General features: G+C 39.7%; 1 protein-coding gene across 2 annotated transcripts; it reads right to left on the reverse strand.

Moving 5' to 3' along the window:
- Positions 1-1,483: 1,483 nt before the first annotated feature.
- On the reverse strand, positions 1,484-23,980 carry BACH1 (BTB domain and CNC homolog 1). Of its 2 annotated transcripts, XM_083611296.1 has the most exons (6): positions 23,751-23,966; positions 15,164-15,303; positions 13,359-13,652; positions 8,923-10,281; positions 6,840-7,046; positions 1,484-4,521 (listed from the first exon to the last, which is right to left on the reverse strand). In XM_083611296.1, the coding sequence occupies exons 3-6, from the start codon at positions 13,593-13,595 to the stop codon at positions 4,243-4,245; spliced, it is 2,082 nt and encodes a 693-aa protein (XP_083467422.1). In that variant the 5' UTR covers positions 13,596-13,652; positions 15,164-15,303; positions 23,751-23,966; the 3' UTR covers positions 1,484-4,242. The 2 variants fall into 2 exon arrangements, with proteins under 2 accessions (XP_083467422.1, XP_083467421.1); XM_083611295.1 differs by lacking the exon at positions 15,164-15,303 and having other exon boundaries at positions 23,751-23,980.
- Positions 23,981-25,828: the final 1,848 nt, after the last annotated feature.

Raw genomic sequence — 25,828 nt, forward strand, 5'->3', positions numbered from 1 at the left:
TAACTTTTATAGATGTCCAACTAACTTGACTAGCTTGAAGAGATTAAAGTGAGGAGGGAATCCTCATAGTGGTCTTCAAATATCTGAAGGGCTATCACACAAAACATGGAGCAGTCTTGTTCTCTGTTGCTCCAGAGGACATATCTAGAACCAATGGTTTAACAGATGGCAGCTGAACATAAGAAGTTTCCCAATGCTAAGAGCCAGTCAGTAATGGAGGGGAGTTGATGGGCTCTCATTTGCTGCAGGTATTTAAGAAGAGGCTAGGATTACCATCTGTCAGGGATGCTGTCATTGCATCCTGCAATGCAGATCGTGCACTGAGCTGTGGACTGGATTATATGAAGTCCTTTCTAACTCTATGGTTCTGTGAAAGGTGGAGACTAATCAAAATAAATTAAAACACAACCACCCTACACTTGGAGGGGTAAGGTTTGAATTATATGCGGAATAATATATTACATGAGCATACGGATTTCAGGTGTGCCCAGGCATGATTTAGTTTGGCAAATTTATATCCCACCTTTCAACCAGTTTGCAACTACAGGCAACTCTTCATCTACAATCATTCTATATGTGCACACCTGCACATACACACATCACATCAAATCTGAAAGTGACATCACAAAGAATGGGGCAGTACAGGAACAGAATGGGATGTTTGCAGGCTTTTTCAATGGTGTTTCAAATATATGTGATTTCACTTAAATGAGTGGTGCCTTAGAACGTAACCCCCATGTAATTTGGGAGTTGCCTGTATTATAAAGTACAGTGGTACCTCGGGTTACAGACGCTGCAGGTTACAGACTCCGCTAACCTAGAAATAGTACCTTGGGTTAAGAAGAACTTTGCTTCAGGATGAGAACTGAAATTGCACAGTGGCGACGCAGCGGCAGTGGGAGGCCCCATTACCTAAAGTGGTACCTCAGGTTAAGAACAGTTTCAGGTTAAGAACGGACCTCCAGAACGAATTAAGTTCTTAACCCGAGGTATCACTGTAATATAAGAACACAGGGATGTGCTCCTGCTCATGTTACCCGTCACCCCATTGCTAATTCCCTTCACCTTACAATTGACCAAACCCCCTCCCTTCACATTTTACCCCCTTCCTCAAAAAATAATAATAAAAAAAATCAGGACATACCCACCCCTGGAAGATTGCCCATTTACCCATGAGGAAAAGCAGCTCTGAGACTGAAAGAAGCTCCACATTCTTGGTTTAAACAAAGCAGAGGAGCATAAAAAGGAATTGTGTTTTGTTTAAAAGTGGAAGCAAAACCTTATAATCTATTTAGGTGGCTTAATTCACATGGCATGAAACCATGTTTTTTCTATGTCTGAACTACGCCACTATATGAATAAGCCCTTATTAGCAAGGGTTTCAGAAACTTCCTAAGAAATAGATAGTTTTATGACCCAAAGCTTAACCACAGTAACAAATTATGTTTGTTTCTCCAAGTTAAGAATGAGACTCAGGAAAGTAAGTTTTTAGGAGTTTTATTCCAATTCAGTAATATTTGCTGCTTTAATATATTATATAAACTGTATAAATAATGTTATTTCCAGAGTTCAGCTTTAGTAGTACTAAATGAATCAATCAGTATGCATCAATTCTACAATGCCAAAATTTTACAAAAATGAAGACCTCCTTAGAAAGGGTAGTGGTTTTTATTGCATTAGAAAACACTGTACTATGAAAGATATAAAATCAATTGTAATTATGGAGAGTCGTTTTTTACAATCTTGATGCTGTTTTGTTGTTAGAACACCTAACAATTTGCCCAAAATATTTTAAACTACTTTTGACATGCCTTGATGCAAATATATTACAAGTTCAAAACTGAATGTTCTTGGCTGAAACTAAAAAAAATACACATTTTACCTGAGAGTCTTGTATATTAAAATTGCCATTGAAGTTCATTCCAACATTTGCAAGTTGATGTTTTAGCCGTTCAGTGTTTGCACACAACCTGAGGCATCACTGTACAAACTTTCCTAGAGGTAGCAGATTAGGTATTAAACCACCTCCTTTTTTCAATTAGGTGTTAGAAACTGAGCATATTTAACAATTCCTATAAAAATGTGAACTGAACCTGGAGCTTCAATTCACAGACCATGAGTGGTATTCAATTAAGTTTTACTTAACATAGACCCGAAGAAATTAGCAAACATGACTATGCTAGCTCCATTAATTTCAACAAATTGACAGAGAGTAAAACTAGTTGAATACCACTCAGTAAATTTATTAACCAACAGCAAGAATGCAGTGCAGGCTCTGATGCACTGCTCTACTGGACAATAATCCAGTCTTCCAGACTCTTTGTTAGTTGGCTTTGAGAGACAGAGACTTAAGCCAGACTGTCCCTGTCAACCTCAACACTAGCCAGCCCATAGAAAATCCAGTTCCCTACAGATACAATTTAGTTTACAGTATTGACACTTAGCTGTATCTCAAAAGCAATTATGTCAATATTATATCCTTTCAAAACAGAGCTACTTCTTTAAAGTATAAGTTTTACATTATAAGCCTAAACAAATTTGGCACTGCTAACTGATTTGTCAGAAAGGAACAGGGTGGATCAAGAAGGAAGTTGAAGCATATGACTGCTAGGACAGAAGTTATGTGCACTTTTCAAGAGTAAGTGCCTTATTAAATGCACACAACACCCAAAATGCTAGAATCCTTCCCTAAAATTATCACAATGGAATTGAACATACACAAAAGAAAACAAAGGAACTTATAGAGGAACTTCCACAATGAAGTCAAAAGTCTGTAAGCTGTGTAAATCATAATGCTAATTCGTGACAAGTATTTATGAATACCACTGCAGCTTTGAATGATCTTGAAATCATTCTGTGAGGTAGTGTAGTTTTTGTAATACATGCTGGTTATTAAGAGTACTGTTCAGATTATGTATTTGGCCAAATGTTCCCCATGTATGTTCGCATTATATTTTATAAAATGCAATTTTACTTTCCTAGAGGCTAAAGTCAACACTAACTTAACCAATATCTTAGCATGTTAAGAAATAGCAGATCTACTATGCTAAAATCTTGCAAAGCAGTTATAGAAAGATGATCATATTCCAAACATAGGTATAAAAACAGATGCCTGTTTTGAGGTAGGAAATGAAGAATTCCATTGGCTTTTGCATTTGTAAACCAGCAAAAATATTTGAGGTTCTGTAGATAAAGCTTCTGTTATTAAGAGTAATTACAGATTTTATATGGATTTTCTGTAATTAATACAATGCAGAGAAGCCTACCATAAAATTCTCTATTTGCTTATTTTTATTAGAACTATTGAAGAATCGAAGTGATTCTGTTTTTATAAGTGAAGAACAAGACAATGAAAACTGAATATAAATTAACTATCCATTTAAGAGAATAGTTTTTAAATACATCCGAACTGGTCCCACTATTAATAGTAAAAGCTGAAATCCTTCTAGAATACTTGATCATTTTCATTCTCCTTATAACCACTTATCAAATCTCAAGCAAGAAGCACAAATTTTATGTCAAGCAGTACCTCACGTATTGGGGGCAGTATCCAACAATGCCTAAGGACTTTTGCCCAAGGGATAGAATGGAATTTCCTCTCCTGTCCCCTCCAGTCCCCAAGCAGATTTGGTGGGTGTTTGGGGGAGGAAAGGAAACAAGAGTCCCACTATGTCAGCAGAACCCCACTGTCGCAGCACTGGGTTCCACCTTTGGAGATCATGGAAGGACAACATGACAAGAATGGGAAAAGCCTCTAATGAAATGACCCACTATTCCCAAGGATGTGTCACCAGATGCATTTATTCGTTTGAAACACATCTAGGCTGGATTGTTGAGGGAATTTTTAAGAAGGCAAATTGTTCCAGTTATTTTGATTCATATGGCAATGGCAGCCTAAAGCCTCTAAACTGCACAACAGCTCCTTCACATGTCAGAAAGAGAAGCCCATAATTACTTTTAGGGTTCACAGAGAATGGTGGATAGTTAAGCATAAGCAGATGCCCACTATTCCTCCTAAGCAATCAATCTTTTAACCCTGTTAGTACAAGTGTGATAAAAATACGGTTTTTCTGTAGTGCATTTATCAAGTCATTCATTGATGAAAACTGGCAAGACCAATACTGTTCTGCACACCTCTTTGGACACAATGTTTTCTCAGATATTATTACAGGAACTGGACAATTTTTTGTGCTTGATCATATCTGTATCACATGCTCCTTTTACACTTTGGTAAGTGGAACTCTAATCATTTGTTGATGCAACAGAAAGACCTGCAGATAATTCTACACACAATGGCGTTGCAGACATAACATCAGCTGGTGCTGGTTGTTCCTTCTCTGGGACCAAAAACGAAAGTGGACAATCAGAGGCAGAATATTTTGCAAGAATCTGTATTTGCTCATGACTCAGTGCAGCTTCCTTGCATACTTGTTGGCAAAGTCCTGTCAGATTCTGCTTTGTCTCAACCAGTGTTGACAAAATTTGATCTTTCTCCTTCAGCAAGTTCTCTTTTTCATTTTGCTACAGAAAAACAAAAGAGTTATAAGTTTGGTACTTTGCTCTGAAATGCAGTATGCTTTATTCTGAAATGAACTGTGCAGCTTTATTTTATTTTTTTTTAATCAAAGTTAAATTGTACTTCCAGGTGTGTGGATTAGTTTAGAAGAAAACAATAATGGATGACACTAGATGGCTTGATGTGTACTCATTTGCAAAAATTAAAACAAAATGTAACACAAGTTCAAGAACAGTGTTAAAACAATACTAATAGCTACTCCCATACATACAAGTACTGAGTTCAATGTGGTTCCAAAGGAGGTGGGAATATGATCACAGCTCAAAAGTAAAGCCAGAATGTTACTTATGTGCAGCTTTAATTCAAGTGGTCTAATTCAGCAATCTAATTGGCTATATTTGTGAAAGGGTGATACACTGAACTTTCAATCTATTTAAAGGTAGCAGTGTAGATAACTGGTATCCCTTGGACAAAATGCAGCATGCTGAAGAGTGCTGTTCTGTCTGAAGATACCCATGTCTCTTAATGTTTCCTAGACTCTTGCTCCTTCACTCATGTAAATGATGGAATTTTCTGACATGATTAGTAGTATCAGACCAAATAATCTGTGGACCACTTCACATAAGCAACTGGAGGAAGCACACCTTCACAAACACAACTAGGCAAACTGAGCAGGGAAATCTAATTCTAGCTACTGCATTTTATATTAAAGACTTACAATAACATAGTCTACAAGCTTACAGCCCTATGTGAATGTGTTTGTACCAGAAAGGACGTGCTAGGCTTTTTATTAGCAGCCATGTGTATGATGGTCCAACACAGAGCTATTAAGTGGGTGGCAATAATCCAGATTTCCCATAGCAATAGGCTCTACACAGATAGCTACATATACTTAGGGCTGAAGAAGCATACACAACAAGAAGTAGTGGTACAAAATAGTCAATCGACAGTCAAGTTTCAAAACTTGGGTACTCAATTACCTACTAATGTTTCCAGCAGCTTCTCTCTTTAATAGCATAATTGTGTTCTAACAATCAGTTGTGTAAATGATATTTATAAAGTAATAGGGTAGCATATCGTTATGATTTTCACTTCTAAGATGTATGAATAAAAATGGGAAGAAATGCAACACTAGTTAGCCAGTGTGGATTAAAAGTGTCTTTTTGTTTCTGATAAAGTGTGTACTCTGGACGAAAGAGCCCTTGCTACAGTAAATGGCATCTTTACTACAAATGACTCAGGGACTCCTGGTTCTAGGCAGAATTACGAATCACCACTGCCTTGTAAAGCAATTTGTTTTGTTGGCATGACACCACATACCAAACACCAGGGTCAAATATATACCTCAGATCCAACACACAGTCAGAAACAGATAGACAGCAGCACTAAGGAGATTTTCAGGACGTTTTTCAAAATTCCCTCCATCAAGATACTTGCCACCAGTAAGGTTATTATTATCCCCTACAATACCCTATAGAGATACCAGAAAAAATGTAAAGTTTTTCAAGAAGTAAGAAAAGATCAAATTTACTGGGGAGGAAACAGGATGGGACCTTCTAACCCTTTTAAAAGACACACTTTGACCATCACAGAATTTCCCCCATCACTGATACAATTGCTATCGGTGAGGCAACATGCCCTCAATCTCCCTAAAAGAAACACAACCTCCAGAGCAGCGGTTTTCAACCTGTGGGTCCCCAGATGTTGTTGGACTACAACTCCCATCATCCCTGAGCTCTGGCCTTGCTAGCTGGGGTGATGGGAGTTGTAGTTCAACAACATCTGGGGACCCACAGGTTGAGAAAGGCTGCTCCAGAGCCTGGAAAGAGAGAAAACACACAATCCTCCATACATTGCTACCGTTATGTTCACCAATAAAGCAGCTCCCTGACACTGCTTAGCAGAAAGAAGTGTAGCAATGAAAACACAAAAACAGATGGTGAAGGTGGCTGTGGTACAGCTACTGCTCTGGCTGTAAATGAAGTAGGTGGCTAGCCTGACAGGAGGGAGTCAATGCAGCAGCCTTATTGTGCTAAGCTTCTCCTTGCAGGCTGCCAGCTCAACTCTGGAATACACAGTTCTGCACTGCCACCTCCATGTACACAGCTTCTCCCTCCAGCTACTTACTGCCCATCAGACACTTTGCAATAGTTGCAGTTCAGGTGGGGTATAAAGAGAATGGGAGTCAGAAAGATCTCAGGCTGCTCAACAATACAGCTATCTCTGAAAACTTACAACCATGATGAAAGGAATCTACAGGTGTGGCAAAAATGATCCAGGATTCTTTTGAAAATGTAGGTTTAAAAATGCTTTTCACACATACCAGTTTCTCTATTTCACACTCAAGGTTCTGTATGCAGTCAAGCTTTCGCTTACGACAGCGCTGTGCGGCAATTCTATTTTTACTTCGCCTTCTAATATCATGGATACAGTCCAGCTCTTCTGGCGTCAATTTGTGCATTTTTAGAAATGACTGAAAGTCATTTCTAGAAAGAGAAATTATCTTCTGTGGATTAAATGGCAGCTTTACCTGGAAAGTAAATATAGCTTTAGAAACTTGCACACCCTACTGTGTTTCAAAATGTGGAGACCCATGTCCTAGTGCAATCATTTACGTGGCCAAAACACAGCAAAAACAATCTCAATACTTGCTTTCTAATTGATTGGTACATTAATAGCTTAAAAGTTAAAATATATAATCACCTTAAGAGTCACATTCAGAAAGAAACACAACCACTTTGTATGCTTATAGTGCTAATATTTAGAGCAGCACATGGAAAGGAATGGTATTTTATCTAACTAAATCTGCAATAATGAGGAATTTCTGTATAAATGTTTGGCATTTGAAGTAGCAATCCTTAGCAAAAAGTGAGGAACATGAGCATTTAAACATGAAGTTAATTTAAACCTTTTCAGCAGGTCTGAATATTAGCCATTGTGAATACGGTATGTTAAGTATGAGAGGAACTTAAGAACAGCAGGGTTCTTCAAAGATGAAGACCAAACGCCTTGAAAATATTGATGTGGTCAAAACCTAGCTCCATTTTAGAAAGCCATACTGTGCATGATATGTGAACAATTAGAATGTATAGCCAGTCTCCGGAATCAAGCTGTAGGGGTGGTTTGCTAGTCACCGTTCAATTCACTAAACTGAATACAGGGGAATTCAATAATCAGTTAAGAGAAAGTACGTGGGAGAACCACAATGCTGTTCTAAGTAGAACCTAGGTTGGTCCAGTCTGTGGTTGGGAGGGTGATGATAAGAGACTGATCACATTATATCAAGAGCATGCCTGTGCAGAATAGGAGCTGTGCCTAGACACCTTTAGAGAAAGTGTGCGTACGCATGCAAGAGTACTGGGCAGCCCGGAAGCCAAAAAGTTCAATGGTTCACATCCACCTGTGCAGACAGGTGTTAGTAAGGCAGCCGCTGCACAATACAAAATGACCCGTATTTATATCCAGAGTAAGTGTGGCCTGTGCATGATCCCAAATTTTGAAAGGGGATCTGGTTGGGAACACGATCACAAATGCAATTTTGTGTGGCTTGTGGAAAGAAATTTACATTAGCTGCAATAAAAGATCTAATTGTTCAACAAAAATATTTCAATGGAGGACAGAAATTATGCAAAACTGACATTTTCATACCAGAATCCAGTATCAATTGTACTTTGTTACAGTGCTTAAAGGTAAAGGTAAAGGACCCCTGACCGTTAGGTCCAGTTGCGGACGACTCTGGGGTTACGGCGCTCATCTCGCTTTACTGACTGAGGGAGCCGGTATACAGCTTCCGGGTCATGTGGCCAGCATGACTAAGCCGCTTCTGGCGAACCAGAGCAGCGCACGGAAACACTGTTTACCTTCCCGCCAAAGTGGTACTTATTTATCTACTTGCACTTCATGCTTTCAAACTGCTAGGTTGGCAGGAGCAGGGATCGAGCAACGGGAGCTCACCCAGTCACGGGGATTCGAACTGCCAATCTTCTGATCAGCAAGCCCTAGGCAGTGACAATACCGTTCTGGTGATTATTATCTTGGAACCGGTTATGGGGAAGTACCTTTAGTTGCAAGTACGCATGGTGGAAAACTAAGTCTAAAAATAAAAGTGTTTCTTCAATCCTAAAAGCCATTTCATCTTTCAAAACTTAATATACTTCTTAAGGCAGGTGTTGCAAGTGCAAAATCAGCACAATTACGCAACCCATTTCAACAGAATTTACTTCCTAAACAAATTCATTTATGATTGCAAACAAAAGCTGTCATTATATAAAACGTTTGTTCGTTTTAAAGTGAGGAGGAAACTCTTAAGCTTTCTCTTAAACTTTCCAGTAATAAAGTGAAAGAGCTCTCTGAATTATAAAATGCAACTTTTAAGACAGAAAAGGGGATACTTTGTACATTCTCACCTCACATTCCTGTTCTCTGGCAGAACAGGATTCACTATCGCCTTCTGTATCAGTTTCGGATTCTTCTTCCAGGTTTATCACACAGGTGTAAGGGCACTGATCTGATTGCTGTTCTGGAACACAGTCTCCACTATTATTATCAGTGCTGTTTTCAGTTCCAAGATTACTGATGAAGGGGCAAGTGACAGAGCTCAAAGTTGTAAAAGTTCTTTGAGGGCCATGTTCAGGACTGTCACTGATCCTAATACCTAACCATGGGCACTCAGTTTTCTTTTCGGAACAGACCTGCTCTGTAAAGTCTTTCGATGATGCAGGAGACAAGCTGACTTGACACGCTGGATCTGTGCTGTAAACATCACTCCAAAATCCTTTTGCTAGCTGTTCTGCTATCTCTCTCTCCACACTGCTGCGATTGCTAGGCGAACTGCTGTTCACATTTTCTCTGTCACACAAATGAGATTTCAAAGATGGGCCCTCAACGTTTTCATTCACTGATTTGCAACTTCCAGCTCCGGAGACAATGCCATTTTTTTCAGCTACCTCTGTATTGCTCTGCATACCACTCAAAGTCAAATTACAACATTGATCGTATGCATTTAAGAAAGAGGCAGAATAAAGTCCATGAGTGGCAACAGAAAAATTGTGGGGGGCAAAAGCAGAATCCATCTTCTCCACAGAGCATTCAATACTTTGGAACAGAGGCCTTGTCTCTTTTATGAACTCTTCTTTCCCATCTTCTTCCATCTCTACCTGAGCATCTTCACATTTTGCGACCGGCTGCACAGCTGCACAGTCAAGAGATTTCTTTATAGCACCAGTAGTATTTGATTCAGTCTGATGAACGGATGCAATCTCTTTAACACTGGAGTTGGACTCCGCAATAGCGACTTTATCATTTCCTAAAGCTTTTTGGAACTTCCTGTATTTGGGATAGAGGGACTCTAAACCAAAGACATGACCCCTTTCTGATACAGACTCACAGGTCTGACTGGCATTATCTTGCAGAATAGACATTTCCAAATTTTGTTCATTTTTGCAGGCATTCAACTGAGGATTTTGAATGCGTTTATTTTGTAAAATGTCATCCACACCATCTATTTCTAGAGCCCCATCATCAGCATCTATTTTACGAAGCTCTTTCTGACAGCGCTGTTTACAACATTTTGGGGGGAGGTATTCCCGCCGGCCGGATTTATGGTCCAGGAATTTGAATTTAAGAAACTGAAAGCAAGATTCCTCAATGTCATGTACTCCCAAAAACTCTGCACACTTGCAGACTTCAGCCACATTGTCTTTATCTAAAATAAGTTTGGAAGTGTATGCAAATTGAAGCAAAGGTTCAAATCCATTTAGTGTTACCTGTCGCAGGGAAGAGGAGCAAAAAGATGCATGTTAAATTTCTAACCTGCAAAAGACAAAAATGACACTTGTATGAAAATTAACCCTTCCTGTTTAGCAATGTGAACCATTAACAAGTTATGATTAAAACTGCTTCTAAATAACCATGCTTATTTTTGGCTTGCTTACTCTCAAACAGTCTCATTGCTAGACAAACAAATGCTACAATGTACACTAGAAAATATAAGAAGAGAATCAATCAAAACTTTCAATAAAAGAACAAATGCATGTTTGGCAGGACACTTTGACTATACAGAATTTTATTACAAATAACGTTTTGTAGAACTGCTATAAATTCTATATAGGTACATTTGTTACATGGTGGCTCAACATCTAAAGTTATTTGTGGCTACAAAGGAATAGTAATCAGATTGCATTTTATTTTTCACTTTTTACAGCTTTTTATAGAAGTATTTTCACTCTTAAAGCACCTCAGCACAATCTGTCCTGAAAATCAATTTTTATACACAGGGCATTCCAACTTATCCTATGCAATGTTATACTAAAATGCTTCTGAAAGAGCAACGCATCTTGTAACTGCAGCCAAACACATAGGCAGTATATGCATGCACGTGCAAAGGAAAAGAATAAAGCAGGTAAGAAGAGAGTGAAGAATGAAGTAATGAGGAGAGGTACTAGAGATTGATGTTACCAGACTAACGAAAATAGCTGAAGGATTGGAAGCTGAAGACTAGAAGTCTAAGCATGCAAAACTGGTAACCTGGAACACACATATATTACACAGAAGTTTCACTGGGTTTTGTGAAAATATCAATACATTATGTGGAATGCAAACATGGTGGTAAAGTTGCAGTATAAAGGAAAGAAACATGCTCAAAGGGGCTGAAATAAGGAACTCATTCTACATGCAGCCATTGCTGCTCTAAGATCTGAGGGGGAAAGAATGGAGGAGGTCTGTGATGGCCATCTACCACTATGTTTCAGTGCCCGTTAGGAGTAGGTATTTAGTACTCACATTCTTTGGAAACTAACTGAGCAACAAAAGTGGGACTAAGGAGGGCTGTGTGTGTGTGTGTGTGTGTGTGTGTGTGTGTGTGTGTATTCCACTTTTGAGTCAATGCCAACACATCATACTTCCTCCATGAAAGGAAACCCTGGAATTGTTCTACCAAAATGCAAAACTGATATTAAAACATGCAAAATTTAATAATAATTATTGAAAAGCAGATGGATAATCTATTTTTGTTTCACACATCTTTCCTGCAAAAAGGATATGGATCTTGAAGTAGATTTCACTTCAGCAATATGTAACTTTAGTCCAAGCCCTAAATTAATTCAATGCATTCTGTTAATATTTTAAAGAAAATTCATTTGGAATATAATGGATTTGTAAAAGTACAGATATTGATCCCTATGATGTTTTTTCCTGGTGCTATTACTAAGCTATCTCTGCTGTGTGAAGGATGTTTTTATTACAGAAAAGCATGGACAGACAACTTCTAGGAGTTGGAGATGCCACAGCAATCATTTATGCATTGTGCCACTGGTGGCTTGACTGAAGCACACCCACTACTTTGCCTGGATTATACTTCTTGGAGAGAATAGTGGCTAAACTGTACAAGAACACATAATTAAAATCTCGTACAGTGGTACCTCTGATTACGAACTTAATTAGTTCTGGAGGCCCGTTCTTAACCTGAAACCGTTTTTAACCTGAGATACCACTTTAGCTAATGGGGCCTCCTGTTGCTGCCGCGCGATTTTTGTTCTCATCCTGGGGCAAAGTTCTTAACCCGAGGTACTACTTCCAGGTTAGCGGAGTCTGTAACCTGAAGTGTTTGTAACCAGAGGTACCACTGTATTAGTTTTTAGGTTCCTAGAGTATTCAAAAAAAGAAGTTAGCTGTAGAACAGGACACTACACCAGGATGCAACACACTTAAGACTGTTCAAGACACAAGCAAATGATGGCTTACCATCTATTACATTTGTTGTAGGAATTCTATATACTTTTTTCCCCTTTTACGGAAAGAGAAAAATTTACATTGAGGAGCTACAGAAATGGAAATTCAAGTGGAAGAAAATAGAGGAAGTGCATGTAGAAGGACTGCATAGCAAGAGAAGTTCTTTTTGTCAGTTTCAGAATTAATGTAATTGTGGTTATTCTAGAGAACTGTTTACATGGTTGTCTGGGAATCATGAAGGTTTCTGTTAAGCTCTTCCTTATAAACTCAGAACCTTTCAACATGAGTGAGCCTGTATTTGTATCTTTAGTAGGAAAAGAAACTGATACATCTGTTTTCTCACAATATTGACAAACACCCCTGAAATAAGGAGTGGCTGATGCAATTATCTGCAGATTTACACTTGATATAAACTGAAGGGGATAATCTAGTTAACTGTGAGCATGAAAATATGCACATGAAGCTCTTTGCGTCCTCCAAACTTCTCTGCATGTGGAGGAAGAAATGAGTGAGGGAAAGATGTGGCAGGAGATTGGATCATCCTCTATTTTATCTCATACAGGGCACAAAGTATTCATAGACTTTATAATCTTGGAATAATAAACAAGCACCAGATTAAAACATATCTGTTCTCTCAGGCATTTGACAGAATGTGAGATGTTGGTTAGTAGTCTGTCTGCTTGCAAGTTAGTGTACTGTTTTACTGAAATGTACCTTATAGTGTATTTTGTGTTTTTACCTTGTATTTTTACAATGTGAACCTCCCTGAGATGTACAGATGGAGGCCAGTATACAAAATTAATTAACTGTAATAATAATGATGTTCTTCATGTCATTGCTTTTGGGTGTTTAACCTTCTTGTAAGTTGCTTAAGAGACTTTCTGTAATAGGCAACTACTAAGTCAAATCAATAATACTAATACAGAAGGTTTTCTGCCCTCCCAGAAAATCATTCTATGGCTGCTTGAGATAGTAATTCTAAACATCACTTGTATGCTTTCACTAACTGTAATATCTACACCACCTTGAGCAGGAACAACATTTTTAACATGTGAGTAGATAGAATAGCATACATAGGAAGTGAGCTAGCAGCAGCAGCAGCAGCAGCACTTACCTCTTCGGGTAAAATAATAAGATCAGGTTCCAACTGACCCGCAATTCTTGAACGGAAATAATTGCTGCAGGCTGCAAGCACAGAGCGATGGGCCCGAAATCGCTGATCTTCCACTAAGATGGTAACATCACAAAAAAGGTCTTGCTTTCTCTGTTCGTCAAGACTAAGCAGAACATTGGCACTGTGTACTGAAGATTCATATGCAAAAACCACACTGTTCCTTTCACTTAAAGACATTCTGTATCACGTCTGTGGATGAAGATCTCAGAGGGAACATGCTTCTATTCTTCACACCTGAGATAAAGGGAAAGTTTTTTTACAGAATGCTCAATAATACAAAACACCATAAAGTTAAAGGAATCTAAACCAAGAAAAAACATTGCAGAAGATTTGTCACCACTAAACAAAACTGTCAATTATTAATAGATGCATTTTATAACCTGTATATGTGGCCTAATCAGGTGAACAACATAAAATTTGTTGTTGTTTAGTCGTGTCCAACTCTTCATGACCCCATGGACCAGAGCACGCCAGGCACTCCTGTCTTCCACTGCCTCCCGCAAGCATAAATTTAGTTTGTTTTGAATTTATTTTCACTTTTCACGATTTTATTGTTTGGTTTTATATTTGGTTTGGTTTGTTGTAAACCAGTGTGATATATGATAAAACAGTAAATAAATATTGTTAGAATTTTTAAAATCCAACTGAAAGGCCTTTGCCAGGAGGCTTGCCTGGCTCCCTGCTTACAATCATTTTCATCCTCTAAAAAGTTAGGATAGTTTAGATTACCCAGTGTGTTGATTTGTGGTCTGAGGCAAAGGTGTATCACTATTCAAGTACATGTATGCTGTATGAGTTTTATTCTGTTGTTTCAATGCTTTTATTTATTTTTGTTGTGACCAATAGCTGACACATATATGGTGGTAGTAGTAGTAGTAGTAGTCCTATTTTAAATGTTAAGATCAAGTTGAGTGTTGTTGGGTTTTTTAAATCACCACACACATAAAACACAAAACCACAACAATCTAAGGTAGTTGTAACTGTGTACAAAGCTAACAATGTACATAGGAAATTTGCTACGTAGACTGAAAAAAGGAAGTTTCAAACCACTGAAGATGTAGATCAAAGTTCATCTACCCACACCCTAAGCAGAACTTTCATTTGGTATATAACAGAAGTTGCATAAATTTAATGCAAAAATGCTTCTAATTACTAGCTCCCTTCAATTTTCTGTTTAATGAAAATGTTAATTTAAAAAGTATCACAACATAACACTTTTCAGCCCATGTTTTCTTTGACAGAAGATTCTTTCACCAACTCTGCCTGATAACTGGAGACAGATGGTTGAAACTCACTCAAAAGCTGGTAAACTAGCTGAATATCTTTCTAACTGCAGGACTATGTTACTGTAAAATGTTCTACATAGGATTCATAAACTTCATCTGGTGCAAAATATAGCAGCTAATCTCTTGACAGACTTGGGTTTTCAATGGCATCGTACACCAGTGCCTTAGCATCTGTGATGGCTTCCCGTTTATGGACACTGGATAAAGTTTGTAAAATCCAAGCTGTTTACCAACTACCTAATAAATGGATTGACCAACTGTAGCTCTTGAATCATTGTAAGGCCAAGCCATTCCCTCCGCTACCCTCCACTGGATGACAATATTAATACCAGCTCTTTTAAGCCTAATTATGAAAAACAGCAAGCTATTTCTTATCACCTGTCTCCATCAAAATGTGCTCAGTTTACAAGACTGCATAAGGAGTGGGGGCAGAACTTCATATTGAAGGAGTCATCATACCTGAATTTTTTGTCAAGCTGAGTCATTTCTTCCTTGTGTATCTCTCTAGCTAAATACATTCTGCTTATGCAGGGTAAATTGTGCAACCGCATTGCCTGAGCGAGTCTGTACAAATGTAACTTGAACTTTAACAAACAGGTCTGTTGAGGAAGCAAACAGAATGAATGCTCTTTTAAATTTATGGGCTCCAATATTAAAAATGGTGTAGGATACAGAAGCTGGGTGGAGGGATCATTGCAGACTTAGAAGAACAATCAATGTCAGTTTTGGGAACACTTCCGCCTTCATATCCTAATGAAATTCCACATGTCAAATTAAAAAAACTAACACTACATCTTTAGTAGTCACACATGCACCAAACTTCAAGGAAAAGGGTACATTAGAAAGTACAGTGGTACCTCGGGTTGAGTACTTAATTCGTTCTGGAGGTCCATTCTTAAGCTGAAACTGTTCTTAACCTGAAGCATCACTTTAGCTAATGGGGCTTCCTGCTGCCGGAGCATTATTTCTGTTCTCATCCTGAAGCAAAGTTCTTAACCTGAAGCACTATTTCTGGGTTAGAAGAGTCTGTAACCTGAAGTGTATGTAACCCGAGGTACCACTGTATTACACATCTCAGAAGCCACAAGGAGACACTGAATCGGCAATACAAGTTAAGTGGGTACACAAATTCAGAAAGTGGGAGCAGATCATTACAGCTTCTAGTTTTCCACCCAGCACAAATGAGTGCTTTCAATGAATATGGCCCCTAGGCATGCTGTTCCAGAACAGAAGCGTCGTTGTTCTTTCACATATACTACAGGCATACAAATCTAGTCCTCCATGCAGAACATTGAGAACAGTATTTACCCCTAGGAAAGGCATATTCTGGTTGCCAGGATATCCCACAATTGCCCACATTCATGTTCGGAAAACATCTTATGACTGCCTTTGCTAAAAACCCAAATTATAAGGTGTGCTACATTGTATCTGTGTTTTGAACCTGCTCTATTCTAAGTCACAGAAGATTGTAAACATACGTAAAACAAACCAGAAGGCTATGAAAACTTCCTTAGTAAGACATCCCCAAGGTAGTGCTTAGGACTGAATTAGGATCGAAAGGTAGGATAAATGTGAAAAAAATGGACATGTTAGTTTGTAAAGTTAAACCTTTATAAATATGCTGTTACTTCCCTGTACCATTGGGGAAAGTTTTTTAAAACTAAAATAAAATTAGTAAAAGTCTTTCTAATTTTTTGGAAAGTATCTTGGACTGCAATATCATGTATTCAACCATGATGTATGGAAAAGATTTAAGTTTCAGAAGAAGGAAAGAATTAGTTTATAATGTTGTAACTTTGAGAATCAAGCTACCACTAAACCACAGGTCTATACTGAGCCCAAGCCTTGAACAGAAAATCTACATTGACACAAGCAAAGACTTCCATTTCAGAACTGGGTAAGATCTAATTTAACTATACATTGGTGTTTTTCCCCACAAAGACACTGCACAACTTTCATTAATTAGTGTCTAGGGAGAAGAATAGTGCCTTAAGTTGCAACACAAAGGTTTCCACCATGCAATATTGCTGTCCAATATAAAGCAAGATTATTGCAATGTTAACTAACAAAATAAAGGCAACTGGATAATACTGTATTCAAAGAAGAAAAGTGTACAGATTTAATATGGATGCATCTGACAATCCAACCTAAAAATATTTTCTTTTGTTGACAACGCATTTCCCAACTGGTGTAAAATATGGGGGGATAAAAGCTGTCCACTTAGGACATTTACATAGACAAGAAGCAGTAGCTAATAAATGACAGTTGGCTATCTAACCCCACCCCAACCACCTCCCCGTTTATGGAGGAAGAGATACGCTTTGAATGAGTGCCTGCAATAGTTAAGAGCTGCTGATTCATTATGTTATGCTGACATGGCATGAAACAGCATTTTACTGAAAAAGTTACTGCCTCACTTGAGCAACCTTACTTTAAAGTGACCAGAATCCCGCCCCCCCCCCCTAAATACTCAATTTATAAGCATTTGGTTATTATGGCGATCCACTGCAAGCATTTTAATGACTGTTATGGGGGGGGACCACTATATGATTAAAAACATATTCTAGATTTTGGGATGTTGAAATGATTAATGTATATAAACTGGGGGAAATGGTTAAACTAGGACCGGGAAGAACCTTTTTTTAAAAAACAACAACAACACAGCCTGAAATCCTGCTAGATGAGCTTGGGCCAGTCATTATCTCTCAGTCTAACTTGCTTCTCAGGATTGCTATGAGAATAAAATGATGAACCACTTTATATTTCCCTGAGCTCCTTGGAGGATACTAGTGTAATGAATATACACAGGAGATATATATTAACATGATAAAAATGAATGTTTATTGATGTTGTGAACCAATGTTAAAAGAAATAGGCACCTTAATTGAGTCCATAACAGATCTCACAAATACATACTTGGAAGAAATCTGTATCATTAGGTACGGTGACAAATTACAGTGGTACCTCAGGTTAAGTACTTAATTCGTTCCGGAAGTCCGTTCTTAACCTGAAACTGTTCTTAACCTGAAGCACTACTTTAGCTAATGGGGCCTCCTGCTGCCGCCGCGCCGCTGGAGCATGATTTCTGTTCTCATTCTGAAACAAAGTTCTTAATCTGAGGTACTATTTCTGGGTTAGCGGAGTCTGTAACCTGAAGCAAATGTAACCTGTAGCGTATGTAACCTCAGGTACCACTGTATGTTGTCAGACTGTCAACCTAGGAGAGATACCTGCTAAAGCCATGAAGATCACTGGGTGACCTTGGTCTAGTCACCCCCCTTATTATCAAACCAGTCTATTTGTGAGGATAGAAATTGAGATGGGAGAACCATGTATACTACTTTGAGCTCTTTGAGGGCAATAATAACAAATAACATCATTTGCATTATTGTTCTGTGTAAGTGTTCTTAAACATGCAGTTCTTTTGACCAAACATCAGGAAGAACTTCCTGGAAATAAGAGCTATTTGACAGTGGAAGAGACTCCCTTGGAAAGGGATGGGACTCTTCTCCATTGGAAGCTTTTAGAGAGAGTTGGAATTTTTTTAAAGAGAGTTGTTTGGCCAACTGTCCAGGATTTTTAGATGTCCAGGATTTTTTTGGGGGGTCGCTTCCAATTCTACATTTCTATGAGTCTATGATTAATGTCTGCAACAGCAGCTATTTGCCTGTTGAGTGAACATGGCCAGGAAACAAGAGATGTTCAGTGGGCAGGAGGAAAAGATGATGGCCATTTCAGAGAGGGAAAAGAAAAAGAAGGTATTGAAGGACAAAAGAATGGGAGGAAAAATATTTATACTTGACTACAGGAAAGCTGAGCTATGGAACTTCTCTCCACAAGGAAAATGTTGCAGCAAAGAATCAACAGAAAGTGTTGTCAATGTAATTGCTAGCTGATAATTTTCGGCTTTCACAAGGAAGCCCTGGGGGGTAAAAAGTTTATGAGCCCCGGAGCTAGATAGTGGGATATGTATCAATAATTATCATGCCAGAAACTAGGAGAAGAAAACCAATGTGTTGTCACTCACTCCCCGAAAGCACCACATTTAACCCTTCTGTTGGTTGCTATCACCCACAGAGATGCCAAATATGATGCTTGGATAGAATTGCATTGCTTCTGGAAGTGAAAGAGTTAAAAGCATTTTCTCCTTACATTAAAGTGTTCCTAAAAGTCAGTCCCATGAAAAAAAATACAATGAGAAGGGTTTAATTTAATTTATATCCTGCTCTTTCTCTCAAGGGAACCTAGGGTATACATGTGTCTACTTATCAGAGAGACCCACATAAATTGGAAATTTGGGGACATCATAGCTTTTCAATGTCTGTTTCAATAATATGTGTAGAAATCATGCTCTGTGTTACAATTTTTAAAGTCAAAGCTTCATACAATATGAGGGAGTGCACATATAAACTGATTTTTGAGAGTTCAACTTATATTTAGTTGAAGACTGACTATATAACCTCATTCAGGATGTAAAAAATACAAAGGTATTTTTACGCAAAGCAGCTCTAATAGTAATTAGTGAAAATGTGACTGTTCTTACAAGTCTTAACTGCAACAAATGACCCCAGGGCTTTTCAAATTAGCATGCAAATTAGTATTATCCTAAAACCTCTTAATTTGAAGTGTTTGAAACCTTATCCTAACACCTCTTAATTCAAAGTGCTTGAAACTGCTTAGCTTGCAGCTGCAATCCTGTAAATTTGTCTCCACTGGGCAGAGCAATCAAAACCCCTGATGCACCATGATGGAAGATCTAGATGAGGCACAGGTGGCCCTCTGCCCAGGAGGGCTCCACTGGTGAGGAGACGCCACAGCTGTAGAGGTCCTTGATGCGAGGGGGGGGGGCTGCGGGTGCAACAATAGTCTACTATTCCGTTAAGCCCTGCTGCTGCCTGGCCAATATTAGGATCATCCCCTGAATACAGGGTTGTAACTTGGTATCCCAGTCCCAAACAGATTACTTGACCGTTTTAGAAATTTATTTCCAATAAGTTTAAGAAGAAGCAAATTAGTACTGCCACACTAAAATGAACAACAGAAATCCGCCATTCATTAAAACTGAAATCCAATACATACAGTGGAACCTCGGGTTGCGAATGTGATCCGTGCGGGAGGCACGTTCGCAACCCACAGTGCGAGATTTAGCACTTCTGCACACGCGTGAGTGCCATAACCCGTTCCAGTACTTCTGGGTTCAGCACGGTGCACAACCCGAAATCGCGTAACCTGAAACATCTGTAACCCGAGGTACCACTGTACTTACTTGTGATTAGGGCCTATTGAACTCAATGTGGATTATTTCCAAGAAAATATGTGTAAGATTCCAGGGCTGGGTATCTAAATATTAGTTTGGAAGGTGTTAGGCTTCATTTACAAATGTGCTTCTTTTCAACTGAAACATTATACTCTTACACTGTACAGAGTTAAAGTCAACTTAAAAAACAATCAGTATGCCATTGCTACCTAGTCTACAGATAATTCTGTGTCACCACAAATTATATCATCCCTAAACCTCATCACACTTTTGAGTTATCAGTCAACAGACTACTGTAAAACAGTAGGAAGCAACTCAGTTTGCTTTTGAGTAAGCATGTACAACTCAGAGCTGCAAGGTCTTTCTAGACTTTCTGAATTTCCCATGTGCTCCCCACACTGCAATCTGATTGAATGCGTGAAGATTACTATGCAGAGTTGCTTATACTGGTCCAACACCAACACTGTAATTAGGAAAAAAATAAATAGTATAGACCATCTGGCTTCATCAAAAGACCAGCTCTTCCTTCCCAAATCAAATTGGAATCATGGAGTAGGAAATGCATTCCCTGTACAAATCTAATGCTGATTGGTGGCACTCCTTTACTGAGTGCATAGAACCCAACCAGATATTGGCTGGTGAGGAAGAAAGGCTCCAAGTACTTCAGAATCCAATCCATACCTGGAACTTTGAACTCTCCACTTTCAGGTGCTCCACACTCTCAAATACAACCCAACTCATCCTTTGAGAACTGCTCTAATAGCCCAATCCTGAGTATATTTTAAACAAAAAGTAAGCTCCATAATGTTCAGTGGGGCTTATTCCCATGTCAACCTATTCCAACAATGTACACTATTGCAGACTAAGCACACTTTATATTCAAGGATACACAAATTTATATCCACCTCCAACTCTGTCCTTCATCCAAATGGAAAGCATGGGATTTTATATATTTCCTACTAAGCTTGAAAGGTACTCCAGTCACCTCCCGAGTGAAGTGTGACTTTGGGAGTTATGTGTCCAAGCTCTTTCCAGCTCCAAGGTAGAAGGGGTAGGTTTGTCCCTGTCCGGATAAGCCTCAGAGATGCTCCAACATCTCAGCAACATCTCAGTGATTTCAGAGCCCTCCAAAACTTAGGGTAACATCAGGGAGAACCTCTGTCCTTATTGAGGATTCAGAAGGGCAGGAACCCTTGTCAGAATGAAAAAGGTCTCATTGGTGGCAAGAGGCTTATGGTCAAATGAAATCAATGGACTTACAATGCAGGTGTTTATGATTAAGCATTATTATTTATTGGAAGAAAATACCTTATATGGGAGATCTAGGCTTTAAACTACTTGGTTCATTTATTATATTATTAGACAATTGTCCATGAAGTTCAAAGTGATACGATGATAATAATGAAATCACAAATACATTTTTAAAAATCGAAATAAAACAATCTGTCCATGATAAAACAGTAGCCAAGACCACTCTGTGCAGAATTTGGAGCTGAAGGTGATAAACAAAAACAAGTTAATTTTTGCCTTCAGAAGTTTACTAAATACAAGTTTAAGCAGGCCTCAAAGAGGTTTCCCTGTCTGTTACATTTTCTGTTGTTTTATGGGATTTGAAATAAGCACTTTGTTTCTAAATCTTGTAACAGAACAAGCATAGCCAACATGCATTCAGAGGCACAAATTCAAACGGGGGAGGGGAGGGAGGAATGATATGAAATGTAGTTGGGCTTGTTTATCTATTGTGGTACAGCTAGACGCTTATGTCATGCTGCCAAGAAAAATAAAGACAACAGGAGGAGGAAAGAAGGCACAGCTTATTGTTTACCTTACCTTGGCAGTTTTTCATGAGCCTAGAGATCTTTTGGAAAACACAATTAAGCTTTTTGTTTAATTCAGGCAATACATTAGTGGTGTAATATATCTGTAACAGACCTCGCCGAAGTGCAACCAAGGAGACATATTCAGATCTCATTCAAGTACTGTACTGGCCTTTTAATCTACTATGTTCACCTGTCAGATGCAGGTGCTAAATCCAATGGGTTTCTCCCCCATTACAAGTAGACATGTTTGGCTACTTTCTTTATAATTTGAAGCATTCCACTTCACAATACTAACTCAGCTTCTTGACATCACATTTTATCAATGTCCCTAAGAGGAACACTCAATGTTTCAAACTAACCTCATGATCCTGTCCACAGAAGATATGGGATCAGCTGATCCTGCACATGTTTACTTGGACACAGTTTCTGCAATGATTTATCGTTAAGAGTATGTTCACATTAGCAGCTTAAACGCAGTGAAATAATTTTTCCCAGCTGTGTTTCTAGCCACATGTGCATAGTGTTGCTCATACCACAGAGAGGGGGTAAGAATGTCTTCACATGACATGCATGACCTTTATGGCTTCTATGCCCTTGCAACCCACCCACCCCCCAAAACTCATGTTCATGAAGCTGTCATCTGCACATGTGCGCTCTTCCGTGCATGTGTGATGGTTGTCTTAAATGTTCACATTACCACTTATCCCTTCCAACTCTCCAATTCTTTGATTCTATTATTCTATTCCAACCCAGTTGGATTTTAGCTGGTTTGAAGAAAAACTCATCAGTGTTTTTCAGCAGAAAAACAGCAGTGTTTCTCAAGAAAATAATGGATCAATGTAGATACTGCTTCCAAAATGGGCAGTGGGAGAACACTGCACACTGGATTCAGAGCAAGCAATAAAGTGAACATACCTTAAGTGTGTTAAGGGTTGCATCCTTCAAGCTGCATTTTAAGCACATTCACTCAATGCTGCCAGTGGTTTGGATTGCTTTTATTTTCTATTTGTAATTATTTGTTTGCTGCTTGCACTTTTAAAAAGTTGTGGCTTTTAAAACTGCTGTTCACCACCCACAGAATTCTAAAATCGCTATTAGGCCAATCACAGTGCCACAAAACACAGGCAAAGCATTTCAGGTCTGATAGTAAACCTAGCGTGGCTGGCAGGAAAGCCATGCGAGTTCATTGGGCACAAAGTCTTGAGATGGAATGTAGCAGGAGAAAGCAGGCGTTCAAAGGAAGCTGTCAGGTAGGCTTAAAAGGTTGCATTCCGTAGGCCCAGACAATGCGAGTTATTCCGACGTTATTCAAACGGAAGACATAAAACCAAGTCCAACTAAGCCCAGACGAACCTTATTCTTAGTCAGAGTGTTTAGCTTTAGACTGCGGTAGCCTTCGATGGTTCGTCCACAGCAAACCAACCCAGCTCCTTGTGACTCTCTCTGTGGCCAGCGGGTCTTATTGTCAGTCCGGCTCACAGGAGAAAAGGCACACGGACTGCACACCCCCCCCCCAAGGTCCGGCAACCGGACTCTATAATCACAAGGTCGAAGGATTAGGAGGGGTGGGTCTCTGCCCCGAAGAGACTACACGGGGTGCGGGGGGGGGGAGGACACTGGCGGAGCCACCGCGAGGCACCCAGAGCCCGGCGAAGGCGCTTCTATGCCTGTGGCCCGGACACCGCCGCCTCCACGACTCCGCCACCCGCCCCTCGAGCCACTTCTCAGCCTGAGCTCGAAAGGGCAGCCGAGCCTCGTCCTCGCCCTGCTCCAGCCCCCCCCCCACTCGGACGCGGAGGAAAACATGCAGACTCTGGGGAGCCTCTCGCGAGTTGTGCGCCTGCGCTCTCGCCCTCCCTGCCGCGCTGTCCCCGCAACCCGCCGCGCCGCCCACGAGCCCCGCTCCGCCCGCCCGCGCGAGGGTTTCTCCCTCCACCTCCGCCCCAGCGCCGCCGGCCATCTTACTCACCCGCAGCTCCCTCAAGCGAGCCTGAGCCACTTCGACCCCCTGCCTCGGGGCCAGCTCCGCCGCGGCTTCTCCAGGCGCTGCGCTGCCCGACCACAGTCAGGTGACAACATCACAGCCGCCTCCACGAGCTCTTCGCCGATTGGGCGCTGGTGCCAGCTGACGCTCGCCCTCCTCCCTCGGCTCCCTCCTCCCAGCCCCGCCTTGGTGTCCCCGCCTACTCCCTCAGCTGCGCATGCGCTCCCTCCCGTGAAAGCGTCCGTTGACGTTCCGAGCGAGGCCCCCTCCTCCTCGCTGAATGCGAGGGAGCGGAAGTCGGTCCCTCTCTGCTGCGCTCGTGTGGGGAGAAGGGCCGCCTCGAGGCGTTTAGCCGCCTGAGGCGGAGCGGCAAACGTTGCCTTCCATAGTAGTACCCAAGGCTGGTCGAGTTAGTTCGGCACCCGATGCGGAAAAATGCCGCGAATGTTTCTTCCTCCGTCCCTGGCACCTAATAAATACAGTATAAAACAGCTAACAATTTGCTGCTCTTAACAGAGCTGCAGTTCCCAGCACCCTTAAACTATGGTTCCCATAATTCTTTGGGGAAAGTTATTAAGGTGACGAGTACTTTGAATTACTCAGCAGATGGGTAGCTGCAGCAGCTCAGTCTTTGTGCGTGCAAGGGTATTATCCAATATGCAATAAAATAACACACAATAAAATAATAAGTATAAGTAATGGGTCAGTGATGCATATTTTGCTTCAAGTTCAGGTCCGAATGATTGAAGGCTACTGATTTACACAGATTATTCTGCCTTTGGTCTTCAAATGTAAGACGTTATAATGATAAAAAAGAAGAGGAAAACACTTTAATTCTACTGCTATTTGCTCTCCCACAGAGCAACAAAACAATGCCATCCAGTCATTTTATTACTGAAATGTGTGACAAAATATGCAAATCTTGCATTTTCTCCTTAATAGTGGATTGATTGATGGACCTCTTCTGGCAGCTTCCTTCAAAGCCATTGAGAAGGAAGGAGCTTTGCAACAGCTACTTTTTCTGTGGCAATTTATAGCTATTTATATGAACATATATCAGTATGTACTCTACAAATAATCTAATTCATCAGAAGCCTAACATTTGCTAGATGGCAGTTACTATGATCAACTGAAGTAAAGGCCAAAGGATAAAGAATATAAAATGCATGTTTTGATTGGCACACCAATAGAAATAAGCTTTATCTGTACCTAATAAAAATAGCTACTGTACAGGTCACATATTGTTCATTGCCTATAACATAGTTCACAGGGAATTATTTTATCTCACTTTTTTGCATATGTTGCAGTGTTCCAAATAGAAACTTATGTCATAGCAAATAAGTGCTGTGTTCCTTGTTCCAAAATAGTGGTGCCAGATGCAAAGGTATTTTTTTCAATGTTGCTTATTATGTCAGAGTGTTGGAGACATAATAAAAGCTGAACCTACTGACATTCTCTCTCCTGCACCATTTTTACAGGCATAACATCCCTCCCTTGCTTGCATCTGGTCTTCTCAAGATCTTGCATTCATTAAACTTAGTTTAAAACAGAACAAGGTCCAAGCCATCTCTTCAGTCTTCCTTCAAATTCATATTATGTGAATTCTTCAGTTTATACTGTATGGCAGAAATGCACTGTAATAAAACTAGGTGGAAAGCAAATATGAGCAGTCTAATTAGGAGAAATAATAATCATGATTCAACTGTGTACTGTATTTGTCCATTGATGGTGGTGACCATTGATTCTGCTATAATTCCAGACCTTTCACACACAAAACAACTGCTGGTTCAGAGTTTACTCTGATTAATTCATCAAGCTCCTAAATATTTGGAATGATTTCAGTTCTTCCTTTTTTAAAAAAAAAAAAATGGGGCCACTTCCATTGGTCTTCCTAGCATCTCACCTCTCAAATTGTATCAGCAATAAGCTTGGCACATCAGGCAATTGACCAGTCCAATATTGTCAACAGGCTACCTATTATTTTGCTGCTGTCAAATAACAGTATGATTTGTTAGCAAAGACAGGAGGAAAAACAGCATGGCCTCATGGGTAGAAGTCCTGGA

The sequence above is a fragment of the Podarcis filfolensis genome, assembly GCF_964270895.1.
Source record: "Podarcis filfolensis genome assembly, chromosome: 4".
NCBI classification, from domain to species: Eukaryota; Metazoa; Chordata; class Lepidosauria; order Squamata; family Lacertidae; genus Podarcis; species Podarcis filfolensis.

Coding starts and splice junctions, on each gene's coding strand:
- BACH1 (XM_083611295.1), bottom strand. CDS start 13,595: ATGTCTTTAAGTGAAAGGAACAGTGTGGTTTTTGCATATGAATCTTCA. Junction 7,047..8,922: donor CCAGAGAACAGGAATGTGAG/GTGAGAATGTAC, acceptor TTTACTTTCCAG/GTAAAGCTGCCATTTAATCC. Junction 4,522..6,839: donor AGTGTGAAATAGAGAAACTG/GTATGTGTGAAA, acceptor GTTTTTCTGTAG/CAAAATGAAAAAGAGAACTT.